Source organism: Hyla sarda, chromosome 6 (genome assembly GCF_029499605.1).
Source record: "Hyla sarda isolate aHylSar1 chromosome 6, aHylSar1.hap1, whole genome shotgun sequence".
Taxonomy (NCBI): domain Eukaryota; kingdom Metazoa; phylum Chordata; class Amphibia; order Anura; family Hylidae; genus Hyla; species Hyla sarda.
Window position 1 is genome coordinate 176,681,986 of NC_079194.1, and position 14,846 is coordinate 176,696,831.

At 43.3% G+C, this 14,846-nt stretch overlaps 1 protein-coding gene across 2 annotated transcripts in view; it reads left to right on the plus strand.

The window, feature by feature from the left end:
* Positions 1 to 37: 37 nt before the first annotated feature.
* The window catches only part of MARVELD3 (MARVEL domain containing 3), a 43,518-nt gene continuing 28,709 nt past the window's right edge, over positions 38 to 14,846 (plus strand). For both annotated transcript variants that reach the window (XM_056525863.1, XM_056525862.1), the window contains exons 1-3: positions 38 to 192; positions 8,830 to 9,403; positions 11,060 to 11,169. In XM_056525863.1, the coding sequence (XP_056381838.1) occupies positions 8,838 to 9,403; positions 11,060 to 11,169 (676 nt within the window). In that variant the 5' untranslated portion in view covers positions 38 to 192; positions 8,830 to 8,837. The remainder of the gene's footprint in view (positions 193 to 8,829; positions 9,404 to 11,059; positions 11,170 to 14,846) is intronic.

Consider the following 14,846-nt stretch of genomic DNA (forward strand, 5'->3'; position numbering starts at 1 on the left):
CTTGTGCGCGTTTCTTCTGCGTTCCAGGCGTTGGCGGCGCGCATTCTTTTGCGGTTCAGGAGTTCGGGGGCGCGCAGTAAGCGCCTCGCCTGTGGAACACAGGTGTGTTGATACGTCGGGGGCGCGCTTTCGGATCCGAGTTTCTGTTCCGGCTATTTCTTTCTCTACGCAGACAAAAAGAGGAGAATCTCGGTAAGTTCAGAAGGAAACAGGAGAATAATATAATATTATTGGCAGGAGCAGAGTGGTAAGTGGTCTTCCCAGTATAGTAGAAGTGCGGCTCAGGGTCAGGTGCACACACCGGTGGAAGTAATGAAGGAACATGCTGAGGAATAAGTCATGCGGACGAACACTACGGTTTAGTCATGTGATTTTATTATTATTATCATCATTATTATTATTATCATTATTGACTGTTGTTTTTAAGCAAACTTTTTGGGAAATGTATCAGAACTTGTGCAGGGGAACAGTGGAGCAGTTGCCCATAGCAACGAATCAAATACCAGCTTTCATTTTTAGAGGTATTTTAAATAATGAAAAAAGTGCGCTAATTCGTTGCCATGGGCAACTGCACCACTGTGTTGAAGATAACGGGGGAATTTATTAACACTGGAAAAGTTGACCAGTTGCCCATAACAACCAATCTGTTTGTTTCTTTAAAAAATAAAAATAAAAAGCCTCTGGAAAACAAGTCTCAATCTACCTGGTTGCTATAGGCAACTGGTCAGCTTTTCTTCTGCACAGGTTTTGATAAATCTTCCTCAATATTGCCATGGTTTATGGGGGAGACTTGGCCAAACCTGTGTAGAGGAGGAGTGGTGCAGTTACCTATAGCAACCAGATTGCTTCTTTCATATTTCAGAGGCATTTAAAAAAAAATAATAATAATAATAATAATTCTCTCTCCCTCTACACAGGTTTTAGTAAATCTTCCGGTTTTACAATAAAATCCATTACAGAAGTGCCAGACCCACACCAGTAGTGTCCATGGACCCCATTGACTTATGATGGGGTCTGTTGGGCTCTAGCGTACTGTCTGTCATTTTGGCAGGAAGAATGGCGCATCATTCAGCACTTTTATCTTCCTGTCAAATCTGACAAAGCTACTGAAATAGGTTCTTAACCCCTTAAGGACCAGGCCATTTTACACCTCAGGACCAGAGCGTTTTTTGCACATCTGATCACTGTCACTTTAAACATTAATAACTCTGGAATGCTTTTAGTTATCAATCTGATTCCGAGATTGTTTTTTCATGACATATTCTACTTTAACTTAGTGGTAAAATTTTATGGTAACTTGCATCCTTTCTTGGTGAAAAATCCCCAAATTTGATGAAAAAATTGAAAATTTTGTATTTTTCTAACTTTGAAGCTCTCTGCTTGTAAGGTAAATGGATATTCCAAATAAAAAAAAATTTTTATTCACATTTCCAATATGTCTATTTTATGTTTGCATCATAAAATTGGCGTGTTTTTACTTTTGGAAGACACCAGAGGGCTTCAAAGTTCAGCAGCAATTTTCCAATTTTTCACAAAATTTTAAAACTCACTATTTTTCAGGGACCAGTTTAGATTTGAAGTGGATTTGAAGGGTCTTCATATTAGAAATACCCCACAAATTACCCCATTACGAAAACTGCACCCCCCAAAGTATTCAAAATGACATTCAGTCAGCGTTTTAACCCTTTAGGTGTTTCACAGGAATAGCAGCAAAGTGAAGGAGAAAATTCACAATCTTCATTTTTTACACTCGCATGTTCTTGTAGACCCAATTTTTTAATTTTTACAAGGGGTAAAAGGAGAAAATTTATACTTATCTTTGTAGCCCAATTTCTCCCGAGTAAGCACATACCTCATATGTCTATGTAAAGTGTTCAGCGGGCGCAGTAGAGGGCTCAGAAGCGAAGGAGCGACAAGGGGATTTTGGAGAGTATGTTTTTCTGAAATGGTTTTTGGGGGGCATGTCGCATTTAGGGAGCCCCTATGGTGCCAGAACAGCAAAAAAAAACACATGGCATACCATTTTGGAAACTAGACCCCTTGAGGAACGTAACAAGGAATAAAGTGAGCCTTAATGCCCCACTGGGGTTTCACGACTTTTGCATATGTAAAAAAAATATATTTTTTTTTCACTAAAATGTGTGTTTCCCCCCAAATTTCACATTTTTGCAAGGGTTAATAGCAGAAAATACCCCCCAAAATTTGTAACCCCATCTCTTCTGAGTATGGAGGTACCCCATAAGTTGACCTGAAGTGCACTATGGGAGAACTATAATGCTCAGAAGAGAAGGAGTCATATTTGGCTTTTTGAGAGCAAATTTTGCTCGGGGGGCATGTCGCATTTAGGGAGCCCCTATGGTGCCAGAACAGCAAAAAAAAGCACATGGCATACCATTTTGGAAACTAGACCCCTTGAGGAACGTAACAAGGAATAAAGTGAGCCTTAATGCCCCACTGGGGTTTCACGACTTTTGCATATGTAAAAAAAATATATATTTTTTTCACTAAAATGTGTGTTTCCCCCCAAATTTCACATTTTTGCAAGGGTTAATAGCAGAAAATACCCCCCAAAATTTGTAACCCCATCTCTTCTGAGTATGGAGGTACCCCATAAGTTGACCTGAAGTGCACTATGGGAGAACTATAATGCTCAGAAGAGAAGGAGTCATATTTGGCTTTTTGAGAGCAAATTTTGCTCGGGGGGCATGTCGCATTTAGGGAGCCCCTATGGTGCCAGAACAGCAAAAAAAAGCACATGGCATACCATTTTGGAAACTAGACCCCTTGAGGAACGTAACAAGGAATAAAGTGAGCCTTAATGCCCCACTGGGGTTTCACGACTTTTGCATATGTAAAAAAAATATATATTTTTTTCACTAAAATGAGTGTTTCCCCCCAAATTTCACATTTTTGCAAGGGTTAATAGCAGAAAATACCCCCCAAAATTTGTAACCCCATCTCTTCTGAGTATGGAGGTACCCCATAAGTTGACCTGAAGTGCACTATGGGAGAACTATAATGCTCAGAAGAGAAGGAGTCATATTTGGCTTTTTGAGAGCAAATTTTGCTCGGGGGGCATGTCGCATTTAGGGAGCCCCTATGGTGCCAGAACAGCAAAAAAAAAACACATGGCATACCATTTTGGAAACTAGACCCCTTGAGGAACGTAACAAGGAATAAAGTGAGCCTTAATGCCCCACAGGGGTTTCATGACTTTTGCATATGTAAAAAAAAATTAAAAAATTTCACTAAAATGTGTGTTTCCCCCCAAATTTCACATTTTTGTAAGGGTTAATAGCAGAAAATACACCCCAAAATTTATAACCCCATCTCTTCTGAGTATGGAAGTACCCCATAAGTGGACGTCAAATGCACTACATGAGCGCTACAATGCTCAGAAGAGAAGGAGTCACATTTGCAAATATTGCTGAAATGGGGGGGACATGTCGCATTTAGGAAGCCCCTATGGTGCCAGGACAGCAAAAAATAAACACATGGCATACTATTTTGGAAACTGCACCCCTCAAGGAACATAACAAGGGGTACAGAGAGCCTTAACACCCCACAGGTGTTTGATAAATATTAATGAAGTGGGATGTGAAAATGAAAAATTTGATTTTTTTTTACACTAAAATGCTGGGGTTACCCCAAATTTTTCATTTTTACAAGTGGTAAAAGGAGAAAATGTCATTGTAAATGTGTAAATACATTTCTTTGGAGTAAGTACATACCTCAAGTCTGGGCGTAAACAGCGTGCACACCGGTCTCAGAGGTGCCGGAGATCAGTCAGGGTCCTTGAGCTTTGGCTTTCTCCTATGGAGCCAGAACAGTGGGACCCCCCTCAAGGGGCATTACATGGGGTAAATAACTGGGGTACACTAAGTAACTAAAATGGGGTACAGTGGGACATAAAATTATAAAACAGATTATGTTCCCAGAATGATGACCCAGAGCACAGCCAAAACAAAAAAATATGCCCGCCCCAAACCCTATACTCTGAATCATCATTCTGGAATGTGATATGTGTGGCTGTCCCTAACTTGTTGCCTCAAATGCGCACCCCGCTCAGGTGGAGAGAGCGCTGCGCATTTGAGGCAACATAAAAAGTCCCCGATGATAGTGACTCAGTGACCCATGACCCATTTTTTATAAAAAATACCCCCAGAGGTCCTATCAGTTTTAGTTTTTTTTGGATTAAATATTTTTTGGGGCAATTTAGTGGTTTTATGGGGTTAAAACTTGGAATGTACTCTGGACTTGGTACATTTGGGTCAAATTGTGGAAAATTGAAATGAAGAGGGAAAATTTAGAACTCCATGGAAGTGTGATACTCCCTGAAGCAATCCTTAATGCAGAGGCCCGGATTATCTGGGCAAGTGTCACACTGAGTGGTGGTGTCCTTCCGTATCCCCCTCTTGTAACACACTCTGCATCTTTTCTGGGCTCGTCCCTTCTTTCCAGTGTGGGGGACCTCACCTGGAAAGTGTTGGCCTGGGACGATCCTGGCACCTATTACTTCAGTTCCTTGGGAAGTCCGGCCTGCTCTTTCCCGGTCGCCAAAGATCAGGACCTTTAGGACTTCTTCTTGGAACTGAAGGAATGTCCCTGTGTTGCCAGCGTACTGGGACAGTACAAAAGAGTTGTACATGGCAACCTGTACCATGTAGACCGCAACTTTCTTGTACCATACCCGTGTTTTCCGCATGGCGTTATATGGCTTGAGGACTTGATCAGAAAGATCAACTCCCCCCATATACCGATTGTAGTCCAGAATACAATCGGGCTTGAGGACCGGTGTTGTGGTACCTCGCACAGGGACAGGTGAGCTGCCGTTGCCATGAATAGTGGTCAGCATAAGGACATCCCTCTTATCCTTATACTTGACCAGCAACAGGTTTTCATGGGCAAGGGCACGGGACTCACCCTTGGGAATGGGTGTCTTAACAAAATTTAGAGGGAGGCCTCTCTGGTTTTTCCGCACGGTCCCACAAGCGGACGTGGATCTGGCGGCAAGGGATGTGAAGAGAGGGATGCTGGTATAAAAGTTGTCCACGTACACGTGGTAACCCGTATCCAGCAATGGGTGCACAAGCTCCCAAACGATTTTCCCGCTAACACCCAGAGTGGGGGAACAATCTGGGGGTTCAATACGGGAATCTCGTCCCTCATACACTCTAAACTTGAGAGTGTACCCGGAGGTACTCTCACAAAGTTTATAGAGCTTCACGCCATACCGCGCCCGCTTCGAGGGAATATACTGGCGGAAGATGAGTCTCCCCTTAAAACTGATAAGAGACTCATCAACCGAGAGCTCCCTGAGGGGTACATAGGCCTCCAAAAATTTGGCCCCTAAGTGATCGATGACCGGCCTCACTTTGTAAAGCCGGTCATAGGCGGGATCACCTCGGGGTGGACATGCCGCATTATCTGCATAATGCAGGCATTTCCAAATGGCCTCGAACCGCCTCCGTGCCATGACCATACTGTAAAGCGGGGTCTGGTAGAGGACGTCCCCGCTCCAGTACTGTCTGACACTTGGCTTTTTGACCAGGCCCATATGCAGCAAGAGGCCCCAAAATGTCCTCATTTCTGCTGCATCAATGGCGCACCATTCATTGGACCTGGCCAAAAAAGAATCAGGGTGGTGGGCGATGAACTGCCTGGCGTACAGATTCGTCTGCTCCACCATGTGATTGACAAAACTGTCACTGAAAAAATAACTGAAATAGTCAATTTCAGTGAATCCAGAATTGTCAATCCGGATTCTGGAGTCGCCAACAAACTCCGGAACCCGTGGCTGATAACCCTCTGGGGGTCTCCAGACAGGTTCACCGGAAGGGGGCTCCGGTAAACTTGTCTGGGGGGTCGGACTCCTAGTACGAGCGGCATCACCACTCGCACTAGTGCCGGCCACTGGGCCACTATCATGGGGGGTGCGTGGCCTCGCCTGGCGGCGTCTCCGCCGCCGTGCAGGGGGCTCATCATCACTACTAGATGATGAGGAGGACGATGAAGAACACAGAAATGTTGGATCTTCATCGTCCTCACTGACAGATTCGGAGTCGGAGGAAAGAAAAGCGTATGCCTCCGCTACCGAAAATGCCCGGCGAGCCATCGCCTTTTTTGGTGGTGGTGGGGGGGGGCGGTGGCGGGGGGGGGGAGGGTAGTGTGTGTGTGGGGGGGGGGGGGTTATGTACTGTGTGTGTGCTTGGTGTATACTATATATAACGGTGTGTGATTAGAAATCACACACTGTTATATGGGGGGGAAAAAATGCTGCAGTCCCCAAAAAAATGGGGGGGCGCTAATGCAGCGCCCTGAACCCCTAATAGGGCCCGGGTCACACTGAAAAACTGCAGAAGACCCTTGGGGACCTATTAGGGGGTCAGGGGGGGGGGATTTTTTAAAAACTTTTTTTAACTTTATTTTTTACTATTTACCCTACCTTTCCCTGGGCTGTATGCTTTCCCTGATCTATGGGGGGCTTCTTTTCTTCTCTGGGGGCTCCGATCTTGGCAGAGGGGGGGTACCGGTCTTCCTCCAGCAGCTCTGACCGCTGACTGAACTCAGCCAGCGGCGGGAGCTGCGGGAAGATGCTGTTAACCCCTCCCCTGCCGGCTGCTATTGGCTGGACGATCGTCCAGCCAATAGCAGCGATCCTGGGGGGGTGGCGAAATCGCCACCTCCCCATAGATACAGTAGGTGATAGGGGGTGTATCATACACCCCCGATCACCTTGTATCTCCGGGTCAGCGGGTCGCACGTGACCCGCATCGCCGGAATAGCCGCAAATCGCATGTGTGAATTCACATGCGATTTGCGGCGATCGCCGACATGGGGGGGTCTAATGACCCCCCTGGGCATTTGCACGGGATGCCTGCTGAATGATTTCAGCAGGCATCCCGGTCCGATCCCCGCCCGGCGCACGGCGGGGACCAGAACTGCCCATGACGTAAATGTACGTCCTTGGTCCTTAAGACCCAGGGTGTCGGGACGTACCGTTACGTCATGGGTCCTGTAGGGGTTAAAGAGGAACTCTGGATGAATTATTTTTTTTTTTTTCTTCAAATCAACTGGTGCAAGAAAGTTAAACAGATTTGTAAATCACTTCTATTTTAAAATCTTAACCCTTCTAGTACTTATTAGCTGCTGTATACTACAGATATACTACAGAGAAATTTGAGAAGTTCTTTCCAGTCTGACACCAGTGTTTTCTGCTGACGCCTGTTTTCATGCTGTCATCTGTACACTAATAAAAGTAAACATATTAGATATCACCAAACCTAAACATGTGGTATCGCTGTATTTTTGGTCACTTCACAGGGATGTGGAATTCCTATCGCCCGATGCCCGGGACATGCAGTTCTGGGCGCCGGGCAGGTGAATTTTTCCAGCCCTTAGCCCGGCTTCGGGCAAGCAGGGCCGGACCTAACAAGCGCGGCGGCACTCAGCAGTCTGTATGGAGCTCGCTCCATACTCTGCAGCCCCCGGCTGTTTTCAGTAGCTGGGGACCCGCTGCAAATCCCTTTAGGCCGCTGATGTCAAAGCGGCGTATAAAGGAACATGTGAATGCTCTCTGGTGGGCTAGTTGGGTGGATGGCCCCCCGCGCAGCGTAAATGCGGGGGGGGGGGGGGTGGGGGGCGGCGATGCACTATAGAAGTAGTCGGAGGGCTTACCTCTGCTTCCCTGGTGTCTGTGGCTGGACTAGGCTCTATCAATGTATTGCAGAGTGCCTCATACAGCCTGGTTTCCAAAAAAATAAAAATAAAACTACAGGGGCCAAAAAATGGCAATTAAAAAAATTCTAAAATTCAGAATTTTTTTTTAATTAGTAAAACATGACGGAAACTACAAATCTGGTACTGTTGTTATCAGGCGGCCTAAAGTATCAAAACAACACGTTAGCTCAACCACAAGGTAAATGGCGTAGAAAAGAACCACCAAATTTGCAAAATTATATATATAAAATGTATGTGTGTATATACAATTTTTTATTTTTTTTGGTTTGGAGAATGTTATTGAAAAATGAAAATGTATCATTATAGTAGGTAGTTGTGGCAAGGAGGAAAAAAAATTAGTGCAAAAGCGAAGATTGGCCCGGACAAGTGGATCATCATGAGGGAAAAGTAGATTTTGCTTCGTTTTAGTCCCGTGTACAAGTAGTTTTTCATTAAATTTCCACACCCCTGCTTCATATACCATAAAAAAAATGTTTAAAAAGCAATCAAAAAATCAAAGCAAAATGGTACCAATAAATACTACAGATCACAGTGCAAAAAACCCTTATATATGGAAAAATAAAAAAGTTATAGGGGTCAGGAGAGGACATTTTTAAGCATACTAATTTTCGTACAAAAAATTATAATTTTTAAAGAAGTAAAACAAAATTAAAACCTATATAAATTGGGTATCGTTGTAATCATATGGACCTACAGAATAAAGATAATGTAATTTTTACCAAAAAATGCACTGCATAGAAACTGAAACCACAAATATTTGTTTGGTTTCATTGTAAATTTTGTGGTAAAATTATCGATGTTATTACAAAGTACAATTGGTGATGCAAAAAACAAGCCCTCATATGGGTCTGTAGGTGGAAAATTGAAAGTGTCATGATTATTAGAGTATGAGGGGGAAAATTAAAATGAGGAATTCTTGGGTCCTCAAGAGGTTAAAAAAATGAAAAAGTAAAAAATTTCTTGGTCGATAAGAGGTTAAAGAGGAAATGTGCTTTTATGGCAAATTTGATAAGATGATGTTCATTGAGGTTGATGTTCGTTGATGTTCATTCTGTTTTGTCTTTAGCTCATATAATGTTTTTACTTTAGGTTTGAGAATGGTAGATTCTGGTGTCTATCCGAGTGATGGAGAGAGTCGAGCACCAAGGAAACACAAATCTGAGCAGAGCACCAATCATATTAATACACGTAGCAGCCATTACAGTGCTCAGAATGGATATACCAGTGAGAGGACTCCTAACAGGAGCCACCATGAACGTAGTCAGAATCGGCATCAAGAAAGAGATGAGTATCGTGGAGACAGAAGACAAAACAGACATCAAAAAGACAGGAGTCAGGTCCAGCACCCAGAAAGGGAGAAGCATTATGGAGACAGGGAGCAGAATAGAAGTAGGGATGAGTATAAGGAAAGGGACAAGTCCTATAATGATAGGGGGCACTCCAGGCATGAAGCAGACAGGAGTCGGAATCGCTATGAGGAAAAGGATATTTATTATAAACAAAGCCTTCCCAGTGGATATGAGGAAAGAAACAATCACCACAAAGAGAGGAGCCGTAACCAATTTGATGAACGGGAAAGACACGAAGAACGTTATGTGCAAAGTGTAGACCACCATGGACTGTCAGTGAACAAAAAGCACACGGAACATTATTCATCTGAGCGGTGAGTGCAGAGGTCAAAAAAGCTCTGTGAGTCTCTGATCTCAGGAGGCGGTATTGTGTAATATTTTGTAGGTCCCCATGGTCATCCCATAGATCCACAAAACTTCTGAAGGTGTCCTGTGATATGGCACCAAGATGTTGACGGCGGATCCTTTAAAGAAAAACTGTCAGCCTGTTTACCCACACTAAACCTAAGACGCTGGGTTATAGTGTAAGTGAACAGAAGTCCAACGAGGGGTCACTTACCTAAATATGTCCAGTAGGTCCTGAGATATGTCTCCCAAAAGATCCTCTGCTGAACTCAGTGAATCGCGTTCAGGGGGGACATGACTCCACCCGCTCAATTTGCATATTTTATTGTTTGTGACTCCACTAGGATATAGGGGAGGGACTCCGCCCACTCAATTTTCATATTAATTGTCTGTGACTCCACTCGGATGTGGAGTCACAGACAATGTGTAAATTGAGTGAGTGGAGCCCCATCCCCTGTGCGTAATTCACTGAATTTAGCAGTGGATCTTCTGGGGGACATATCTCAGGACCTACTGGACATATTTAAATAAGTGACCCCTTGTTGGACTCTTGTTTACCCGCACTATAACCCAGTGTATTAGGTTTAGTGTGGGTGAACAGGCTGACAGTTTTCCTTTTTTACTAAATTGTAGACAAGCTGAAAAGGACCAACTTTACTTCCCCCCCCCCCCCCATCACTATAGGGCTGCTACTACTATGGTTTTGATGTCACATTCATCACCCTCAGTGGTTTTTGCTTATATGTGTAACGTGATTGCTGTGGCCAGTGTTTAGCTGCGATGTTACATGAAAGATGTATGTGACATCATTGCTGCAGCCCTGGCAGGGAACACCAGAGCTTTGGCAGTGGATTTACAACTTTATGACAGTTCTACCCTTGATACGATTTTCAAGAAATCCTAATCAGATGTGTACCTTTTTTAATTTTAACAGATCAGGAGACCCTAAGACCCACACCAATCACTAAACTAAAAAAGCAGGAGTGTGGGGCTGCATGCACTGCGGCCCTTGCACTCTCCTGTATTTACTAGTAAGATCATCAGACACCTGGATAGCTACAAGGGTATAAATGCCGTCATGGTAATTGGTCGCGATACCCAAACAAGAGATCTCACCTTGTCTCATTGCCTGTGAGCCTCCAATTGGTAATACACCTCTAAAGGGGTAAGGGATATAATGGCCATGTTGGGTAAGGGATATAATGGCCAAACTAACTGTTTGTGTGTTAGTCCTCTAAATTACCTCCCAATACATCTTTATTTTTATAGGCAACACTTTAGGATGTTCCCCTTAACATTCCAATGTTGCATTTCACCAAATAGGATACTTTTAGGGTATCACTTCAAATATATGGAACCAATAAATAGTTGCTCGGGAAATTACACCGGTTAACCTGTATATACTATGTATAATATAACCATTTCTTTGTTTCACTGCAACTTTGGTGTGCTGCAGTTATTCGATGGGGAGATATAGATTATTAAAACATCACATATCTTCTTATGGTATTTGTATTGTCTGCCCCTTATCTATTTATTATTACATCTTTGTGCTTGCGTCAATTCCACATTATGTTCTATTTAGGAATTGGTAAAACTGAAGCTAATTACAATCTATATTAAAGGTCATTACCTCAAAATGGTGCCGAGCTGCTTGAAATGGAATATTATGAAGCAGAATCAGAAGGTGGGATTTTGGATTGTCACAAATGCAAATATCTATGCACTGGACGTGGTAAGTTACTTATATAAAGCATTGTGTACACCAAAAAGACTTTGATGGGGACAAAATTGTCTTGTGCTGCTTTTGTATTGCATAATGTTTTATCCTCCAGTCACATCCAAATCGGCATTTGAAATTTTGCTGATTATCAGAACCCATACTAATTAGCATCACCCATCAGGTAATCCATTCAACCCTGTATCAGATAATAGATTCAACTAGGGCTGCAACGATTAATCAATGTTAACGATAAAATTCAGTAACTGGATTCGTTGTTGACAAATCCCGTTATCGAATAATCAGCCGATTCATTGCAAAGGGGCGCCGGCAGTCATGAGGCTGCAGCAGGCGGTGCGGGCGTTCAGGCACTGTCTGCAGGTCTTGCAAATCCCACATTGCCACAGCCTCTTTAAGTTAACAGTACCTGACCCCGGTCCCAGAGCCCGGACGGGTGCTGCTGGATACGGGGAGCGGCGCTGTTGCTGCAGGATCAGCTGCTGCTCACAGCTCAGGAGCTGCACACTGAGCTGCTGGAGATCGGCAGGGAGCTGCCCCGGCTCCGGGACTACTTCTCCAATCCTGGCAACTAGCGGGCATCAGTAACCCCAGCGGCAGTGGACAGCTGATTAAGTGACCCATTGACAGGGGGCGGGGATTGCTGGGGCCGCTGTCAGCTGGGCTGCGGATATTCCCAGTGTGGAAGGAGATGATGACAGACTGGTGGCGTGTGTCTTTGTCATTACAGTCTGCAATAGTAAGCTTGGTGGGGCCAGTATTGGTATATAGTGTGTACTACACACACTGCTATACACATGGGGGGGTACGTGTAGAGCATTGCATCCTAGTGTCTTCTGCAGACACTAGGGTGCAAATGCTCTGCACATACGTGTATAACAGTGTATGTATTACATACACACTGCTATACACATGGGGGATGTGCAGAGCATTGCACCCTAGTGTCTGTATTACAGACATGGATTGGGTGCAATGCTCTGCACATACCCCCATGTGTATAGGAGTGCCATTTAAAAAGAGTAAAGTAAAAAAATAAATAAATAAAAACATATTTGATACTGCCGCATGGCTAACTGTCTGAGCTATTAAAGAACAACTGCAGTGGTACACATTTTATATATGCCCGGGCCTCAAAAACGAGCTCCCGTTGGTCCGGCACAGGCCTCACTGTCCGGCGGTGCCGACGTCATTTCACTTCCTGGGGACAGGGACGCCGCAGAGCCGTCGGCGTATCACCGGCCGTGGCGGTGTCCTGCCCCAGCCTGTGATAGGCTGAGCCCACTGTCATGTAAGGAGCTCTGGCCGACTTATTACATGACAGTGGGCTCAGTCTATCACAGGCCGGGGCAGGACACCACCACGACCTGTGATACGCCGACGGCTCTGTGGCGTCCCCGTCCCCAGGAAGTGGAATGACATCGGCACCGCCGGACCAACGGGGCTCGTAGGAAGGTATTTATAAGTTTATTTTGTTTATTTTTGAGGCACGGGAATATATAAATGTTTACCACTGCAGTTGTCCTTTAAAATATTAGTGACTCATTAACATTTTATTTTAATATTTCAGACAGTTACCCATGTGGCAGTATCAAATTTACACTGGTTTCTGTACAGGATCATTAATAATGATCCTGTACAGCAACCGGCGTAAATGTTTAAAAAAAAAAAAAAAAAAAAAAAAAAAAATTGCTGCTGTTTGGTCACATCACATGCTAGAAACTTTTAATATGGCCATTGTACATAATTTTTCAACTAGAATCAGCTAAACGCCTTTTTTGGCATTTTGATATTTTTTCCGATTAATCGATGAAATTATCGACAACTAATGGATTATTCAAATAATCGTTAGCTGCAGCCCTAGATTCAACCCTTTATTGGTCAAATTATCACTCTGTCTAGTCTACTCATCTCAGCAGTGAATACCCACACAGCCAATCACTGGCTGGAAGGTGCGGGTCTCTGCAGTTGGAAACCGACCCCATCCCATCACTTTTGTAAAAGTCAAAATTTTATATAATTTAAATACTATGTTATAAACATATTATTTATCATTAAAAAATAACATATTCCATTCTCCATTTTTTTTTTCTTGGAAAAAAAATAAAAAATCTGTCTTTGGAAAAGGAAAAACTGGAAAATAAAAACCCTTATCCTATCTCTAGCATTGGGTTAGGAAGGAGTTAAAAAGCCACATAAAAAGTAGGCCTGTTGTAAACCAACCAGTACTTTGATGTCGTACAGGTATCACACCACACAGGAGCAAAGTACAAGTTAGTTTATAACAGGTTTAAGTTATATATGACTTTTTAAATGGCATCAATACAGTGGAAACCATGGGGGAGATTTATCAAAACGTGTCCAGAGGAAAAGTTGATGAGTTGCCCATAGCAACCAATCATATCGCTTCTTTCTTTTTTGAAAAGGTCTCTGAAAAATGACAGAAGTGATCTGATTGGTTGCTATGGGCAACTCAGCAACTTTTCCTCTAGACAGGTTTTGATAAATCTCCCCCATGGGCTCATGACATTTGATTATTTTTGTGCATTTTCAAGGTTTGACTCTGTCTCTCATTTGTAAGATTTAGTCAATAAAGATTTGTAGTTTTGGAGGTACAGCTAAATTGGCATGAGTCTTATTGGTCATTGTTTTAAGTGGTGCCTGCCTTATTTGCCACTTTGGAGGATGTAATTTATCTGAAGGTTATTCATTAGGTGAAGGGAATCTGTCAGATGTATTCCTTGGTAAAAGCTGCTGACACTGTTGGATAGCTGTTAGGGTATAAAATATAAAAGCAAATTGTACATGGAGCTAATAGTGGTTGCTAAACTTATAAAACCACTTTTTTTTATTGTTCAACTAAGTGTCAAGGAGGCGGGGCTGAACTACTCATGTGCCACAATCTGGCACACCTTCTCACTTTGGGCCGAAACCTTGGTGTTATCTGGAGTATCAGACAGTCGTGGCTAATGTATGGCTCTTTGTAGGATAGAACTTCACGTTGTAATAGCCACAAGTAATAAAGCCATCCATGGTAGATTCTTATTTGAAGCCTCAACCAAGGGTTCAAAGGGATAACTTGTCAGCGCCTTTAATACTGACGATAAATCCCAAGAATAGACTCGCTAACTAGTGATCAAAGATTATCCAGGAATAGGAAAACGGTGCTAATTTCTTATATCCTTAAAAATGCTTCCTGTCTGTCTCCAGGTTGGATGTGGTTCTGCAGCTTAGTTCTATTGAAGTGAATCTAGCCAAGTTGTAATACCACACACAACTTGGGGACAGACGTGGAGCTGTTTATAACAGAAATTAGCTCTGTTTTTCTATGCATAACCCCTTTAAAGAAACAGATAGTTGATGGCAGAGAAGTAAACTTTTAAGGTGTTAAACCTAACCCTTTCCCCCCTCCTTTGTCCAGGTATTGGAGAGGAAAAATAAAATTCCAACCAGAGCTTTTCACCATTGCCATTTTCTCCTCAGATTTTTTAAGTTTTTATAACCTTTTTGGCTTAGGCTATTTCATATAGTTAGATAATTTTGACAAATCCACACCATTTTGTAACCGAAATAAACATCAGAAACTTGCATCTCTTGGATTGAGACAGATTGGACTTAAAGAGGTTGTGTGCTGCCCTGCCTTTCGGAGCTCCGCTCGCAGCATCCGGAAGTTCATT